At 42.5% G+C, this 17,907-nt stretch overlaps 1 protein-coding gene across 1 annotated transcript; it reads right to left on the bottom strand.

The window, feature by feature from the left end:
* Nucleotides 1-561: 561 nt before the first annotated feature.
* Nucleotides 562-16,584, bottom strand: LOC146205379 (E3 ubiquitin-protein ligase Siah1-like). The gene is made up of 4 exons (XM_084607106.1): nucleotides 16,139-16,584; nucleotides 4,837-4,969; nucleotides 2,736-2,842; nucleotides 562-953 (listed from the first exon to the last, which is right to left on the bottom strand). Exons 1-4 carry the CDS (start codon nucleotides 16,464-16,466, stop codon nucleotides 562-564), a joined length of 960 nt encoding a protein of 319 aa, XP_084463232.1. The 5' UTR covers nucleotides 16,467-16,584.
* Nucleotides 16,585-17,907: the final 1,323 nt, after the last annotated feature.

Genomic DNA, 17,907 nt, shown 5'->3' with positions numbered 1-17,907 from the left:
CAGGTGCCATTGAAAATTTTGAGTAATTGTGCAGCATTGACATCTGTCATTTGGTGGTTTGAATGCTGTTCAATTTAATATCATTTCTATGTGTCTGACCCCGCTGGGGTGGCGCAGTGTTTACGGCGCACGACTACTGTTTCCAAGAATGCGGCCCGGCCTCGGCGGCCGCTTTCGATGCAGGCGAAAAGCAAGGCGCCTGTGTGCTGTGTGAAGTCAGTGCAAGTTAAAGAACCCCAGGTGGTCGAAATTTCCACAGTCCTCCACTACGGCGTCTCTCATAGCCTGAGTCGCTTCTGACGTTAAACCCCACAAATCAACCAATTTCTGTGTGTCTGTAAAGCTCAAGTATTGGGTATGCTTAAGTGATACCAAGGAATGATGATTGCTTATATTTCAGACATAACCTCAGTGAAAAAAACAAACAAAAAAAAAGCACTTCTATATCAGCAAAACACACATGGATGAATGCTGCGTGTCTCTCTAATGTAAACAATGTTTTTGTGTTGCACTTATGTCTGCATTATAAACTAACTTGCTCAAAGGCTCCTCTTCAGTTCCTCATGTGCTGTGGAACAAAGGGTCAAGCACTGCTCCAGCAGCGATACCCACAGTCACATCAACACTCAGCTTCCAACCAGTGGCAAACTGCATTGCATCAAAAATGAGGCAGTCTTTGCTCCTGAAGGCTTCTTCTGCATCATCAAAAACGCACATTGGCTTAGCCTTCCAAGTGAGCTGACGGCCATTTCCCTTCAAATCTAGGTGGTAGGTGTACTTGCTGGTCATGATTTTTGTGCCAACAAGCTGCACCAGCAGAGAGAAGAGCTCATAGCTGCCGACCTGCCATTTCTGTAGAATCAGCAAGAAGTTATGGTTGAAGCAGGACTGCAGGGTCCTCCAGTGACGAGAGGACGAGTTGAGGTCTGCAACAATGAACTTGACTTTCTCCCCTGCACATGATGGAAAGTAAAGGTGGTGACAGAAGCACATAAAGGGACTGTAAAAGCAATGGCTGACATGGGATGCGAGAAATCTCATACTGCCAATTCCAGCAACGTCAAACTGTGATTCTATCGCAACATTACAACTACACACTGCAATTACTCTTTTCAAACAAACTAATACCACCATATATTATGTGGGTCTTGCAACTGAGGCCTCCTGTAGGAAATAGTGTTTGCTTATCTGCATTGCATATAAAAGCCACTGGTTATCTTTGTCAGGGATACCTGAGTCAGTGCGTTTATCTTCCCAGACTACCTAAATCTGTCAGGAACAGACAAATATATTGACGAGACTTCCATGTACTATTTTGTCATCTTTCATGGGACTGCAATACAGCTATGGCATTGTGTATGCACTGCTCTTTGTATGTGTATCAAACATCCACAAACCGAGGCATTACCCCTCCTTTTCAGAACACCAATAATTTCACCTAGGCATAACCATATGAGGCTGGTGGTTTTTAAGTTTAGGTTATTGCATCCGACACATCTGTCTCTACTAAAAGAAACAAGTGCTTAAAATTCAAAGCAGTTGCTCTGAAACAGCATGAAAAACCATTCCAGTAAATCAAATGTCGCTTCACTGTCAGCTAACTGTTTAAGCAGCACAATGTGTGGCATAAAGAGCAGGCAGGACTCAATATGGCATTAAATAGAAAATGAAGTATAACACGCAGTCAGCACTCTACAAATACGTGTATTCCTGTTAGTAGCAGGGCAAGTGCTTAGGCAACCTAATTGCTGAAATCAAACTGGCTAACATTTTTGTTTGCCTTTAGCTGAAAGCAGGTCATAGAATTCTGCTCATCACATTGTGTGAGGGTGGGGACACAATGGCTCTACTGCACACTGCAGCATTTTATAGTGCTAGCGCTACTGCTCGTATCACTCAAGGTTGCATTATTTTGATAAATGAGCACATTCGGGTGCCGCAGTACAACTTTATACTTTTGTTTCGCTATATATACTCTGGTTTGCGAATCAAGGTTGGACCGCTTAGTACCACCATTTGTATAAAACTTTGTGGACCATCTATTTGACTCGGAAGATTCAGAGTGGTATCAAATGATTCAGCGTGTTATGGAGCACAAAATTACTAGTTGAGTCAGAGTATGCCAGAAATTTGCACCAATGACCTTCGTCATCCCGAACCATACTGCTCGTGAGCCTTCGTACGCAGCGCGCCAGCTGCAGTAGAGAGGAGGAGTGGGGACAGTAGTCCAGGGAGCCTCCATATGAACGCCATTCCTAAGATGGAGCAAATAAAGGCGCAGTATATGTTACATATCTGGGTGGGCACCTGAACAGTGCCACAAGGGAAGGAATGAAGAAAGAGGGACTGAGAGAAAATAGAAAGAAACAGCTGCTATGGCGGAGGGCTCTGGAATAATTAAAACTTAGTTCGTAATGTAAAATCCAGCCAGGAAGTTTACAAAGAGCGGGAACAAGCCAAGGTTGAAGCAGCAGCAGTGACTGCATCCGATGGCTAACGCTCATGAAACTTGGCTCAAAGACAGTTGAAACTCTACAAGTTTTTATTCTGTAAATATGTTGCGCTCACAAGCTTGGACATGATGGCATATAGAAGTCATGAGAAGGATGCTGATCCATTATGCAATGCATCTGTCTGATATCAGCTGCTAATGAAGACTGCGCAAGAACTAACCAAATAAAAGTGTCAACAGCAGGGACATGCTCACATCGGGTGCTGAACAGTTTTCAACTCACCACGCAGCACAGGCAAGTTGCTGTGTGATACAAAGACATGCGCACGGATGTCATTCAAAGGGCCTGTCCACTGGCACCCTGTCTGGGGGTATATGCAGGGACAGGGCCTGTTCACCACCAGGAAAAAGAGGCACAAGCTCAGTGGCAATGACTGCAATGCATGGCAGGAAAGCCCCTGCTGGAAGCACACAGCAGTATCCATTCTTGGCTTATGCAAAGGGCCACGGAGGCACCTACAAATCTGAAGCAATTCTTTGACATTCCCTACAGTGACGGCAAAACAAAGCGCTTGAGAAAATGGCAAATAAATTTCATTGTCATTTAGTTTTTAGCTCTACTGCATAGACAACCACATTCTAGGCATTCATTAGATAAAATTACTGCCTTGCAAATGATTTTAAGAAGTTTTTTACGGGCCATTCGATAATTTGAGCTTTCGGATAATTTTAACATTTTTCCTTGTTCCTAGCAGGCTGAATTAACAAGACACTGCTGTAGTAACTTATCCAGAAATATCCAAATTTCCGCAACGCAATTTGCTTTTTCAAATGACTCAGTCAGCATATTTTTTTTTTTAACTTTATGCATTGCATACGTTTGTATGCGTATTTTACATGTGTAACAAAGTTTCGATGCCTCTTGTACTCAAGGCCGCCCAACCAACAGCGTTTATAATTTCTCTGTTTATAAAATAATCATGTGGTTTATGTTCCCCTATGCAATGTCCGAGTGAGTAGTTATGTGAATAAACAAATAACAACAATCAACAATTTTGGGCATTGTTTTTTCATTTTTTTCCCTGTAGAGATGCCAATAAACTAAGCCAAGATCCCCCCCCCCACCCCCCATTGCCAGATATATTATTGAACTAGAGGTCGTGCGTACTTGACTGGAAATCATAAACCTCAGCTGGATAGCTGTGTCACACTGGCAATTAATTAGATGCCAAATTCTCTGCCTGGCGACGCCTATACCAAAAACTGAAATTAACGACGACTTGAGAGAAGTCTGCTCTCTGCTTCCAAAGAAGTTTTTTCGAGGGGCAGAAAAGCAAAGCAAGAAGCAATAAATATGCACGTCAGTGTGACAAGGTTGTTTGTACAATACCGGTTTCCAAGTAAGAGTACAAACCACAGTTGCAAAATACAGAAAGGATCACTGCAAATTTTACATGCATTCTTTAACTCAAACAAATTCTTAATGATCTTATTATAGAATGTGCGTTTCCAGACTTGGTTGAGGTAAATAAAGCCAACTACAGCACTTAAACACTGAGCAGCTTCTTTTGAAAGCAGTATGGTACATTGTGACCGTTGTAGATGCATATGTATCATCATCACCACCAACCTGACTACATGCACTGTAGAGCAAAGGCCTTTCCCATATTCCACGAATTAACCAGGCCTTGACCCAACTGCATCCATTTTATCAGCGAAAACTTCCTAATCTCATCCGCCCATATAACTTTCTGCCACTCCCTATTACGCTTCCTTTCCCTCGGAATCTAGTCTTAACAGGGTGAAGGTTCGGGCTAGTGGGTATGCATTATGTTCTATAAAGCAGCAAGAACACAAGGGACAAACACAAGTGCTTATGTCTGTCCCTTGTCTTGGTGTGCTATGGATCATAACGAATCCAGTCTGTCACCCTTAGAGATCCCTGCTACCTTTCCTTCGTATTAAATGGCCTTGCCCATGCCCATTTTTTCTTCTTAATTTCTACTAGAATTTCATCAGCTTGTGTTTCTTCCCTAATCCATTTGGAATGCTTTTTGTCTCTTACTGTTACACCTATCATTTTCTTTTCCACAGCTTTCTGCATGGTCCTCAATTTAAGTTGAACTCTCTTAGCCTCCAAGTTCCTGCCCCACAGGTAAGATGCAGTTGTTATATATTTTGCTTTTGAGGGATATTGGTAGCTTGCTATATTGGTACATGCATATGTATGCATGCAGAATATAAATTCTCAAAGTGAGAATAACTGTACTTAGAGGGGGCCAGGCTCTGTCAAGCTGCACTTAAGCGGCTTTTACCCATCACCCCCTTTTCTCCTTAAGAGACAAATAAAGTTTAGTTTGATTTGATTTGATGAAGGAGCCCACCGAAATTCACAGGCATCTTCATGATACTGCTTGTCTCGCAGTGCAGGCCGAGCAGTACACCCTTCTGCTGAGTACCTGCATCGCTGAGGAATCTTTTCAGCCATTTGCTCCATGGCCCGAGCACGAACGTCGCCTGCACGCAAGTTTGCCACTAAAGCACACACATGCACACACGTCATTCACAGATGCAGATGTTCCAGTACCGGTGTACTGTCACTACTTTAGTCATGGACAAAGCAATGTCGAGGGTTTGTTTCTTGAAGTCATTTCTTCCTTATTTCTACTGATTGTTTTATTTATATCACATGAAATGAAAATACACTTGGCAGGCAAGTACTGGTTGACCTCCCCAAGAAATTACCAGGGGTGGAAGTGCTGCTCCATTTGCTCTATTCTGCTCCAAACTACTTTTCCTGCTCCATATGCTTCTCCAAAACTGCTTCAAGCTGGCTGCATTTGTGGTCTGCCTTTAAATTTAGCAGAACACAAATTTTTGCCTCACGGTGGGCCTCTAGTGGTATCGCCTATTTTACAAAAAAGTTGGTGGTGGCTTAGGTTGGTTAAGCCTGGATATCAGAAGCTGAAAGCTTCGGTGATGTCGCGTCACGTCACATCCCGTGGTTTGCGCATGCGCAGATGTGACTTTTATTGTGAAAGCAATACTACGCCAGGTGTAACCGCTCGTCGCTGTGTGCCATGTCTGTATCCGTGGTCCCCTGGTAAGAGCTGCCAACTTGGGTCTCTCATTTCACATGGGACGGTTATGTCAGAATCAGCCTGCTAGGACCCTGGCACTCACATTACCCCTATAGGCCACTAAGGCACGTTCATATGGCTTGATTAAAGCGGGGCTTTATAGTTTTTTTTTCTAACGATGGAGCACACGTGAGACTCGCTAGTCTAGTGAAGCTTTTCGCTTCAAAAATGTGATGTGATGCAATTCAATTATGTGGTTGTGAGAAGCACAGCAGGGCAATGGCATACTGTGACTAGCATGTATACACTGTATGGGCCGCCATAGTCTAAACAATGACAGCAATGGTGACAGAGTTATTATGCATCTCAACCTGGGCCTTATACATATAAAATTTTCATAAAGTAGAAAAGCATAGAGCATAATAAATGTTTGTGCACAGGTAAATTTGAAACAAGGGGCAAGCAGAGAGAAGATATTAGCTGTGAAAAAAAAGGATGTGTGCACTTGACATAGCACTTTTCCCCAGCCTTTTGAATTGCCAGTGGTGAGAGAAGCGAGAGCAGGGAGCTAAGCAGTCACCGTGGGCTATCTTCCATTAAAAAACTTGTCTGGCAACAAAGAACTGCCCGAGTAGTTTTATTGGTTATGCTGTGAAAACAAGCAGGTAGTACTTCACCATTGAGCCTCTTTGTTAGTAACATATGTGTAAAGCCTGTCTCAGAAAAAAGCATACTTAGAATTTTACGGGGGTGACACCACAACTGTGCCTATTACTAAAGATGTTCTAAAGCGTGGAATAATATCAGTTTTTTTTTTGTGTGTGTGTTTCTGACATTACAAGTAGCTTCAAAAAATATATACATATATGTAATCTCCTAATCTTTCCAGTATTTGATAAATCATGTTGTTTCAATATTACAATTTCCAGCCATTGTGACAACTTGTGCAGAATTGTGTACATCACTATAACTAAAATAACCACTGATGCAAACCTGATTAGTCACTGTGCTCAAGGCCTACAATGACCATTTACGTGCAAAGAAGTTCTAAAGCAAAACATCTGGCAGCACATGAAATGCTGAAAATGCCTTTCAATGCAAAAGCGAAAATTGAGCGAGAAATTCCTCACCAACCAAGCCATGCAAAAGAAAAAATGCTTGTTGTTTTATGGCTCATTAAGTAGCTAAGGTTACCATGTACTGAACCACAAAGTTGAAAATGCTTGTTTTTTGTAATAATGTAATGCTTTTTTGTGTTTCGTATGTATGGTTAGTTGGTTTATAGGGTCAATGTCCCATAGAAACTTAAGCTATGAGGGGTGCCATAATGTAGGGTTCCAAATAAATATGATAACCTGACAGTGCAGAGTAAACAAGCAGCTTGTGTTTCGCCTCAGCCGGAATATGGCTGCCACAGTCGGTATAAAACCCGGGTCGCATTGCTCAGCAGTAGAGCGCCCTAATTACTGATGACCACAGCAAAGTGAACAATATAATAATAATAATAATAATTGGTTCACAGGAAGGGAAAGGCCCAGCATCTGTCACATTTGTTTCTGTAGACACCTGGAAGGGAAGAAGGTGGGAGTGAAAGTGGAAAGAGAAAAAGGAGGAGCCATAGTGGAGGGCTGCAAGTAATTATGACCACCTGGGGATCCTTAACGTGTGTTGACATTGCACAACACATGGGACGCCTCTTCGTTTCGCTTACATCGAAATGCAGCTGGCAGCGATCAAGATCGAACCCAGGCAGTCCGGCACAGTAGTCGGGCATCTTAACCACTGCACCACCGCGGCGGGGCTCGCAGCAAGGTGAATGAATCAATTCTAAAATCTATAGTTTAAGGCCCTTGCTTTCTTTAAAAAGCGTAAAAACATTAACAAATCAACAAGTGTATTTTCACACGTAAGCAACACTGGGAGAAAAGGGATGCCAACATCGTAGAATAGCTCTTGTTTAGTTGTTCAAGCTTTTTGCATGTGAATGAAGTGTGGTTTCATCATAATCATCATCATCAGCCTGATTATACCCACTGCAGGGCGAAGGGCTCTCCCATATTTCTCCACTTAACCTAGTTCTGTGCTAGCTGCATCCACTTGACCCCTGCGAACTTCTTAATCTCATCCGCCCACCTAACTTTCTGCCGCCCCCTGCTATGCTTTCCTTTCCTTGGAATCCAGTTTGTTACCCTCAGCGACCATCGGTTATCCTCTCTTCGCACTACATGTCCTGCCCATGTCCATTTCTTCTTCTTAATTTCCACTAGAATGTCGGTAACTTGAGTTATTTCTCTGACCCACTCTGCACGCTTTCTATCTCTTAATGACTACCCCTACCATTTTTCGTTCCATAGCCCTCTGGGTTGTCCTCAACTTAAGTAGAACTCTCTTGGTTAGCTTCCACGTTTCAGCCCCATAGGTGAGTACAGGCAAGATGCAACTGTTGTATGGTTTACTGTGAGCTCATTCCCACATTTCACACAGAGGTTTGTCTTTTATTATCAGTAAAAAGCTGTGCAAGGCATATGTGCCCAATGCAAAAGTCAGCATAAAATTACTTCTACGAAACGTTTCTCACGCCTGCACGTCCTTCATTCTTCCAAAACAAGATGGGCTTCACGAAGTGCAGTTTGTTGTTTACTTTGTTATCCTAAGTTGCCTGCCATATACTTCAAGTGAATGTTTATTAGCTTCATGCAGTCTCAATGAGGCAAATCTACATGATTTCTCTACTGCGAACTCATGCGGCACGTGTCTGCTCTCTCATTTCAATTTACCTCAACATAACTCAAGACCCACAAGGAATTGTTAGCTAATGCCCTGTGCTGCGACTTTTCCTATATGTTGTGTATGCTTCATCCTACTACTGGTTCAACTGCATTTATCAAATATAGTGCTATAAGTACACTCACAGAACCAGTATAGATTGTGCTGTTTTCAGTGTTCTCATTTATCATTCTGCCAACATCTATGCATACTGCATACAGCATAACATTCAGCAAAGGAATTCGACCCACAATACAATGGAGTGTTAATATTTTTCCCCACTTCTCTTGTACTACTACACTTATGATGTGCAAAATTTTCGGCAATTTGCAAATCTTCTTGTAGTGTGAGATGTTTGTTCATGTGGTGTTTGTCATTAATGGAATTGTGTTAACGTGAAGTCAGGTACAGCAGGTAGGCTGTACCATGGAAGAAGCATGTCTTAGGGCTGCACTGGATGAACATGTGCAGTCTGATACAACTCAAGAGAAAAATAACAAATATCCTTCAAAGGATTCCTCGACAGCCAAAGGTGTTGACCGATTCTCACGATGTCATGGATAATCCCCTTAGTTCTGCTAACGAAACAATGCGGAGTGCAGGAAATTAATGGGAGTTCACAAATGATTAACTCTGGGTCATGAAAACTGGTCGATGCCATTGTATGAAGGGCCTCTTTTCTTTCAGGGGCATGTGCCAAATATTTCTTGAGCTGTAGCCAACTAATAGTGTCCCTAACTTTTGGCATACATTCTCAGAGTGTAGTTATAAAGGCCTGATCAACTGGGGCTTATTGTTGAACCGTCTTCAGGGTGTGCACTCTAACTATATATGTAAGATATAGCATATATGTTTCAGTAGGGACTTCATTTTCAGTAAGTGCTGCTTGCTGTCTGCGAGAGGCAGTTCATTTGCTTCTATATAAGGACTATGTACCAGGAATGTCCTGAATGCATTCTTTTAGACACAAACTGACTATTTGTATTGAATGCTGTCATTCTAAATGCGACAATCACACTGATTCGTGTACTATGCATCTAAGGAAGACCATATTTATTGAGTGATAATGTGCAATAGGCATATCCTATCAAATCCCCTCTGTGTCCCAGGGCACATCCAGTATGTTCAGGCATCTGGAAGCTTTCTCTTTAAGTGTTCTTATGTTAAGTAGGAATATGTTTTTTCTCTCTCTTTTTTTTTAATGCGGATATTTGGATATTTGTGTGGATATTTGTGTTTGTTTTTAAATTTTCATTTAAGTATATAAGCCTCACATCTATAAGCTTCAGTTCAGTGAGAACAAAACAACCACTGATTTCTATGCAAAAAACTAGAACCATTTTTGTCTGCATATGTTGCTACTATCTTTATTGTCAACTGAGCTTGTCCCCTGCATGCCGATATATTAGAGGATGTATAGCATACCAGCATGTCAGAGGAAAATACAGATAACAGTAAATAAACTCGCGTGTGGACAAAAATGGATTTAAATTCTCCACACAAAAAACTGTATGTGTTCTTTTTTCACTTAGGAGAGGGTTACAGGTTGATCCAACCTTATTCCTGAATGAGGTTGAAATTCCAGTAAAAAAAAAAAAAACACAAATTTTTAGGCCAGACTTTTGATAACAAAATTACATTCTAGCCACACAAACAGTTTAAAGAAGAAAGCTTCTCAAGCTCTAAATGTGCTAAAGGTCCTCTCACGACAGCGCTGCAGCTCTGATAGGACATTCCACCTGCTGGTTATAGATCTCTAGTACACTCCTGTTTAGATTATGGGTACATAGTTTATGGTTCAGCCAGACAATTATATATAAAGCAACTAAACACAGTGCATAGCTTAGGCCTTCGTCTCGCAACCGATGCATACAGAATGTCCCCCATAAATAGTCTCTATGTTGAAACTAATGAGCCACCCCTCACAGACAGAAGAACCACGCTTACATGTATGTACATACTGAAAATAAGGTCCTTCCCAAAACACCCCTGTCACCCCATTGTTACAATAGGACCATCCAGAACACTGTTCAGCAATAGACCCCAACCTGTCAGACCCCTGCTGCTCCATTTCAAGGAAAATGTAGAGAATTAGACATACTCGATACCTTTCCCAATGTTGCCTTATTACCAAACCCACTTCCGCCATGGTACTATAGCTTTCCCGATGTGTGAGACCTCATGCTAACGCGCTTTGACTAGATGCAAATTCACGTGGATACTGCAAGAGTTTAGATCAGAAATACAAGAAATAAACATGATTTTACACAGACGGTTCAAAACCAGTGCAGTACGTTGGAAGTGCAGTAATTCAGGAGAACTGGGAGAAAACAGTCCGACTACCTCAACGCTCTTATATCTTCACTGCTGAATGTTATGTCATTTCAGTAGCTGCAGAAACAATATTGAAGAAAAATATCAAAAACAGTGTTATTTACTCCGACTCTCTGAGCATAATAATGGCACTGCGCCCCCCAAATGCAATGAAACCTTTAATTGGAGATGTCATTAACAGTGTAGTGAAGGCTGATAAGCGAGGACAGATATTTAAGTTCTGCTGGGTCCCTAGACACACGGAAATCAATAGAAATGAGAAAGCAGAGGATTTGGCTACCACCGTGCTCGTAACACTGAAATAAAACACATTTATGCGCCTCATAAAGACTGTATGAAGTTCCATACAGAACAAACTAAAACCTAAATGGCAGGCTTCATGGGACAATGAGGAGAACAACTAACTACACTTGGTCAAGCATTAAAGAGTGGAAGTCATCCAGTCATGGAGAGGCTTTTTTGAAGTAATCCTGTGTTGCCTCGACATTGGGCCTACACATCTCATGCACAACTTCATACTTCTCAAACAAGAAAAACCAACATGTGAAGCATGCGGAGATGAGTTGACAATAAGCCACATTTTAATATCGTGTACAATTTGAGGAAATAAAGAAAAGGAATTTCACACATCTCTATAATGGACACATACCTCTACATCCAAGCCTTTTGCTAGGACAGAATGCCCTTGTTGAAATTTCATGTGTCTTGGATTTCTTGAGAGACAGAAACGTTCAATACAAACTATAATTTAAGTATAAAAATGTATTTTTAACACAACTCACTCAACCTTGTGTTTGGCGCATGATGGCCTTAGATGCTTATGCGCCATAAAAACCAACACAACGGAATTTACACACATTAGAGGATGTGCATGCTAATGGAGACTTAACACAGACTGAATATGTTATAAAGTGTAGTGCTGCTTAAAGGGACCGAATATTTTTAGGCATCCAATTTTTTTTCGCCGCAAAAGAAAGCTTGCTGTTTAAAGTGGGCAATTCCATAATGGCTGTGTTTGTAACACCGTGGGTAAATGTTATCGGGAATTCTCCTACTTATGTAGGCTGATGCTGGAAACCATGGGCAGTGACCACAGTGATGACTGTGCATTGGCAAATGTGATGTAACAAAAATTAATATAGCTCTCACACACCAAAAAGTTTGCGTCGAGTAGCACCCATTTCAGTTTCCCCACTCACAGCAGTTGCGGCACAGGAATGTATGCCTCGTCAACAGTTTTAGTGGGCCATGGTCACTGCTTCATCCAAAAAATTTAGAACATCATGGTGCAAGATAGTGATAAATGCTAAAAGTGCATAATACGAGGGGGTACCCAAAAGAAACCGAACTAATTTTTTGGTGGGCAGCGTTTTCGTAGTACTGTGTCTTGTCGCTAGGAGCACATAGAGTGAACATTCCAGAGTCAGTCAGCCGATTGGTGTTGCTGAAGGTCAGACGTACTAGCTTTGGCAGAGTTTATAGTGACAACTGTTTTCTGTGAGCACCGTTTTTGCAATGGCTGATTTTCGTGAACAGCGTGTGGCAGTGAAATGTGCTTTTTGCTCGGAAAAAAAGGAACAGAAGCTCTTGAAATGTTAACGGCATACAAGGATGATGCTATGGGGAAAACTCAAGTGTTTGAGTGGTTCTCCCATTTCAAAATGGGTGAAATGTCAATTGATGACTAACTTCGTTCTGGTCGACCTTTCACGGCCCGAACACATGAAAATGTTGAAAAAATTCTTGCAATCATCAATATTTGACCAAAAATGAGATGACCCCTGTTCCTCACCACCTCCCCATACTCACCGGACCTTGCCCAGTGAGACTTTTTTTGTTTCCCAGAATGAAAAAAAATATATGAAAGCAAAGCGTTTTGCTGATGTTGCAGAAACAAATAAAAAACCCATGCAGGCGCTGTCAAGCATCACAAAAAATAAATTTAAATAATTTTTTGAAAAGTGGAATGAAAGTTTAAACAATTGTATTAGTGAAAGTGGAGAGTACTTTAAAGGAGATTGAAGGTTTGGGCTTCAAATGTGAATAAATAGGTTCAAAAAGAAATAAGTTCGGTTTCTTTTGGGTACCCCCTCGTAGGTAATGCAAAAGAAGTGTTGCATTGGGCGCAAGCGACACCACTGGAGCGATAGCGTCGATCTCGGGGAGCAAGTGGCACGTGACTTCTTTTACTGTTGCTGGAGCAGACGCTCAATTGAATTTGTGCATTTTAAGCGCTAATAGTCGCATTTTTTTCTGTAGTTTTGCTTGATAACGAGTGCCAGCATTGCATCTTTTGATCTTGCATCTTTGCTGAGGCTGCTGAAGTTTATTTAGGCTGTTGCCAGGGTCCCTTATTGCTCTGCACCCAGACATATGCGATGAAACCTGGTCCAAGCTCCCATTGCTACCCGAAAAATAAGCCCACGAAAGCTTCCTTATTCAAGATTTGAAAGGGCAAAAAAACGAGTGGTCATTCTCATGTGTGCAGCAGACTTTTCAGCAAGGAAAATTTTGTTTATGGAGTTCGCTCTAAACAGTTAGGCGAGTAGTGGCAGAAGGAACGGTCTGAGCATTTTAATTTGCACTTATCACTTGTGAAGCTAACAAATACCTAGCTATTGCTGGCAGGATGGAAAAGATGCGGCTTCTTCACGGAGCAGTACCTTCCCAGAGCAAGGAAGGATTGTCTGAAAGCCAGAAGGTCTCAAAATTTTCTGAATGAAGGCGTTGACACGGAGTTTCACTTTATCAACTAGCTGAAGATTCCGCCACCACAGACAGCGGTATGAATGACGAGTTGCCTCAGGCAGCATCTCCAGAAGTGCAGAAATTACAAATGACAGAGTACACGAATAAATGTGAGATGGAGCATTACATTCATGCTGTGATGTGCTGAGGACTACTCGTAAAAAAAAAAGAAAAAAAAAAAGCTACTTTGCGTGGGGAAAACAAATATCTGCATGAACCAAGAGTGCCAATGACAGTACTCAGTGTGCAAGAATTCACTGCTTGAAACGCTTCTTCACACTTGCTATAAAAATTAATCGAAGTCTTCCCCACTGTCCAACTTTTCTAAGCCAGTTATACTTAGTGGCACGGGCAGATGCACATTACTTTTTATTTTTTGGTCGCCTCACCATGCTATATGTCCAACTTATCTACTCTATTACGTTCAAGGGAGCAGGCGAACGGGGTCACTTCTGCAGAGGAATATTATTACCTAGATTCAGTGAACACTTACCTTTGACTGGTTGTGTGGAAGCTTCACTTTCTATTTTTTCATAACAGCAATGCTGCAGCTGGTGCACATCGTCGCAGTAGTTAAAACTAGCCAACTTCAATAACTCTACAGGATAGTTAAGTGGGCAAGTTAGTGATACATTATCCAAAAAACAGCGCGAACAAACGGGGACGAAAGCTTATTACAGCGCTTGTTCCTGTGGTGTCTTCCTTTCATCCCCGTTTGTTCGCGCTGTTTTTTTGGTCAATAACTCTGATTCCGTGAAGTGCTTTCTTGCCGAATTAATAGGTCTAATACATCCAATTAAGCTTATATACAAGCCCAGACCAAGGTGCTTATTAAATAAATAAATAAAAGTAATACAAAGTGCAACTAAACTGCCTAGGAAAGTATTCTACAGCAGCAGTTCAACACGCGTTATCCCACTTAGTTCGTCACAGCAGGCACTTCCGAGAGGTGGCACCACGGTATGTCCCCACGCCCAATGACAAATTAAAATTATAAATCCTTGTTTACAGGGTACTAGACTGCTAAGTCTATACTATATGATGCAAGACCTATTTATTGCTATCAAAATCTCACTATACGCTTCGGTCAGTGTTCAGTCCCTTAAATAGAATCCTGAACAACCCATTCTTCTGAAAAGTTCATAGAGAGGGATCTAGGAGCACGTGAAGCGAAAGGTTGGACAGGAAGTCATTCACGCAGTTCAACATGTTTCCATAAATGCCTAGACCTGCATCGTCATGTAGGATAGCGTACCCCCACGTGGTATTGTATTTTCTTCATATTAGAAAAGACAGCAGTTCAGTGGCGCCTGTGTACAAAAGCTTCCAAGACAATATTTTCAAGGCAAACGAGATGCGCAGGTTGTTGAGCATGCTTTTTTAAACATGAATAAATGTTGAGAAGGTCATGGGATTGGTGAAAACATTGCTCCGAACCATTCAGACCACATAAAAGGAAGAAGGCGAGACACAGGGAGTCAAGAACAGTGGTTAGTCAGATGTTTCCAGCCCTTCTAAAGACTAGGCAAGACAGTCAAAGCTATGGGCCTGTAGATACTAAGGGAGGCTGGTGGATTTCCAGGTTTTAGAAATGGTACTATAACAGCGTTTTCCATGCCATGCCATGAACCCCCCCCCCCCCTTTTTTTTTTCCCAGTACCCACGTTTCATTAAAAACTTTAAAAAGTTCTATAGAGAGTTCGGATAGATGGCCCAGCATTTCGTAGTGCATGTTTTCAGGGTCTAGTTCAGTCTGGTTATTAGCAGATGGCACGCTATGAATTAAACAGAAAACAGTCACCGAAATTGTTTCACGACTGCCATAAACTGCAGAACGAAATTGCCCTTCAATAATGCTGATACAGCTCCCCAGAAGTCCACATACACAAGAAATAAATTGGGCTTTATCGCAGTCATTAAAAGCACAGTCTGGTATCGAAGTGACCTGTTTATTTGCCACAAAATTAAATGACATGACACCATAGCTAAATCCCCCATGATACACATGAAAAGCACCAGCACGTCCTTTTCACATGCAGCAAAAGGACAACAAATGGCACACAACAATTTAAAAATGATTTCATTCACTTCACAGCTCTGAAAGCAAAAAAAATGTTGCTGGCATAGATTAAAGTGTGCTGCACTGACAGCACTCATGGTAGATGCATTTTTTCAAAACTGTTGACATACAGCAAGCTGTTCCACTCTTACACATGGGATGCTCAATTGCAAAGGCCTGAACAATAACATGCCGGCAGAACATACTGGCCTGCTCCCTGAAGTCACTGGTCACAAGAAGTGTTTCCAATGTTAATATTATTAAAAAACCACCTTCAGCTAACATTCTGACTAAAGGTGACCATGGCAGCTTGAAACATTTATATTTCTAAGTGATTACATTATATATGAATATAAAAAAAAGCGTGCGATGAATGGCAGAAGTTTTTATCATTATACTAGTCATCTGGAGTTATGCTATAACAATGTTACTGGCAGTAATCACAGCCTAGTCCCGCTAGCAACCAGTGGAAACTTCACTCTATTTATTTGAGCAAATATTAATTCGCCCTGTTTGAGTTCAAATTATTGGGAGTCAACTGTATTCCCCATACATGTTTGCTACCAATATTAATTATCTTTTAACAATGGGCCTAAACTCACAGGCAAACACAAAGTAATGTAGTAATCAGGATGACTGCTGCTGCTGCAAAAAAAAGAAATCTACTGTCATGCATCAGCCATATCTTGTCAAGCTTACTGATTGGTCCACGACAGGTAGGACACGAAGAGACCTTTCCCCGACATGAAAAGCAGAGGAGGTGCCCATTCTGGCACTGTGCGATGGCCTGCGTCATGGTGTTGAGGCATACTGGGCACTCGAAAAAGGAGCTTAGCTCCAAGGCCAAGCTGTCATCATCTTCAGATCTCAGGCGCTTTGTGTTCATAGTGTCCAGGGCCAAGCTGTCATCATCCTCAGATCTTGGGCGCTTGATGCTCATTGAAAAATTTCCATCCACAGGTACGCATGTGCTGATACACTCATAGAAAACCTGCAAGAAGACAATCTGTGATACATAACTGTCCATTCGCAATCAACTGTGACAGAAGCAAACTTTGGCAAAGACAGCAAAAAAGGCAACACAGAATGTGTTGAAGCGCAAACTATACCTGTGGCTACAGTGGATTGACCCCATTTAACTAAGAAAAAATGTGGTAAGGAAAAGCAACTGGTTTTAGCCTGTTCTGCTGCTTCTTTTCCATTCTTTGACACTGTAGTGCAGTTCTGCCATGAATTACAAGCCAAATACACTTTCCCACTTTATGTAGCACCAAAAAGCCCTGATGCTTGCTGACATGACTGCAGCTAATATGACGCATGGGCAATGTTGGTTTGACCAAATGAAAAAGCAATTAGGGAAACATATTTGGCCTTTCAGTCAGAGCAAAGCTATATTGTGAGGGCTGATCTAGGGCTTGAAGGAGGAGGCACGGCACAAACGGCGGGCAGAAGCAGTAGGCATGTTGGGATCGGCCGACGGGCCTCTATGGCCATCTGCAGGGTAGCTCGGTAAGCAGGGTTGGAGCGGCCGGGAGGTGCTACCACCTCACATCTGGCCACTCCTTTTTGTCATACCTCACATCTGGCCCCTCCTTTTTGTCAAAGTCCTCTCTGACTTGCTTTTGAGCTTTGGTGCACCTTCTTCTTTTGGAGGCTTGGGAGCCTTTCTAGAGCTCCTTCTACTTCTTGGGCTTGGACTCTTTCGGAGGTTCGGGAGTCTTGAACTTCATAGGCTTGGGCTCTTTCGAAGGCTCCCCTTTCTTGGGCTCCTTGTGCTTGAGTTTTTTGCTTTTCTTTGCGGGTGCAGGAGGCGGCACATCCATGCATGGCGGCTGAGAAAGCAGCAAAGGCATGCTGCCAGGGCTCTCTGGAGGCATAAGGCCCTCCAGTAGGCAAAGATCATCCACAGCAGCTGGCGCCCCACTCAGGACATCCGCCAGAGGCAGCGGATGAAGTGAATTTTGCAAGCCCTGATCAGAGTTCATAGGTGTAGGCAGTGAAGTAGGCTAGTTCGGAGATTGGTAGCTATCTACTGTGCTAGGAAACAAGGTGGACACACAGTGGGGCTTTGCAGGGACACTGATGATGCTGAAGATGCAACTGCCATGTCAACAGAGGTTGGTCCCTGCTGCTGGGGCTGTGGTTGTAGAGCTTGAGGTTGCAGTGCCGAGGCTGCATTCATTGAGATTGTACTGCCTGGGGCTGCTGTTTGTGGCTGCAGTGATTGAGCCTGTAAAGACTGTGACTGCAATGGCTGTGGCTGCAACTGGGAGTTTTGCAAAGGCTGCTCCTGTGCATGCGGGCCATATGGTGGGAGCTGAGGATGTGGCTGCTGTTGTGCTGGAGGCAATTGCTGAGGCTGCTGCGCAGGAGCAGCAGACAGCCCAGAGCCAGCTGCTTGCAGATACTGTTTCTGTTGTGCCCGTATGACATTTCCGGAGGCAGCATAATGGATTTCAGCTGGATTA

The sequence above is a fragment of the Amblyomma maculatum genome, chromosome 1, assembly GCF_055883805.1.
Source record: "Amblyomma maculatum isolate TAMU_Amacu chromosome 1, ASM5588380v1, whole genome shotgun sequence".
NCBI lineage: Eukaryota > Metazoa > Arthropoda > Arachnida > Ixodida > Ixodidae > Amblyomma > Amblyomma maculatum.
This window is presented reverse-complemented; position numbering and strand designations above follow the sequence as displayed.

Bases quoted from the DNA above. Each gene is read 5' to 3' on its own strand.
- LOC146205379 (XM_084607106.1), bottom strand. From the start codon at position 16,466: ATGGACAGTTATGTATCACAGATTGTCTTCTTGCAGGTTTTCTATGAG. The intron at 2,843-4,836 runs GTGGGCTCCTTC...GGTGGTGAACAG, and splicing joins GAAGATGCCTGTGAATTTCG to GCCCTGTCCCTGCATATACC. The intron at 954-2,735 runs GTGAGTTGAAAA...CATCATGTGCAG, and splicing joins CAACTTGCCTGTGCTGCGTG to GGGAGAAAGTCAAGTTCATT.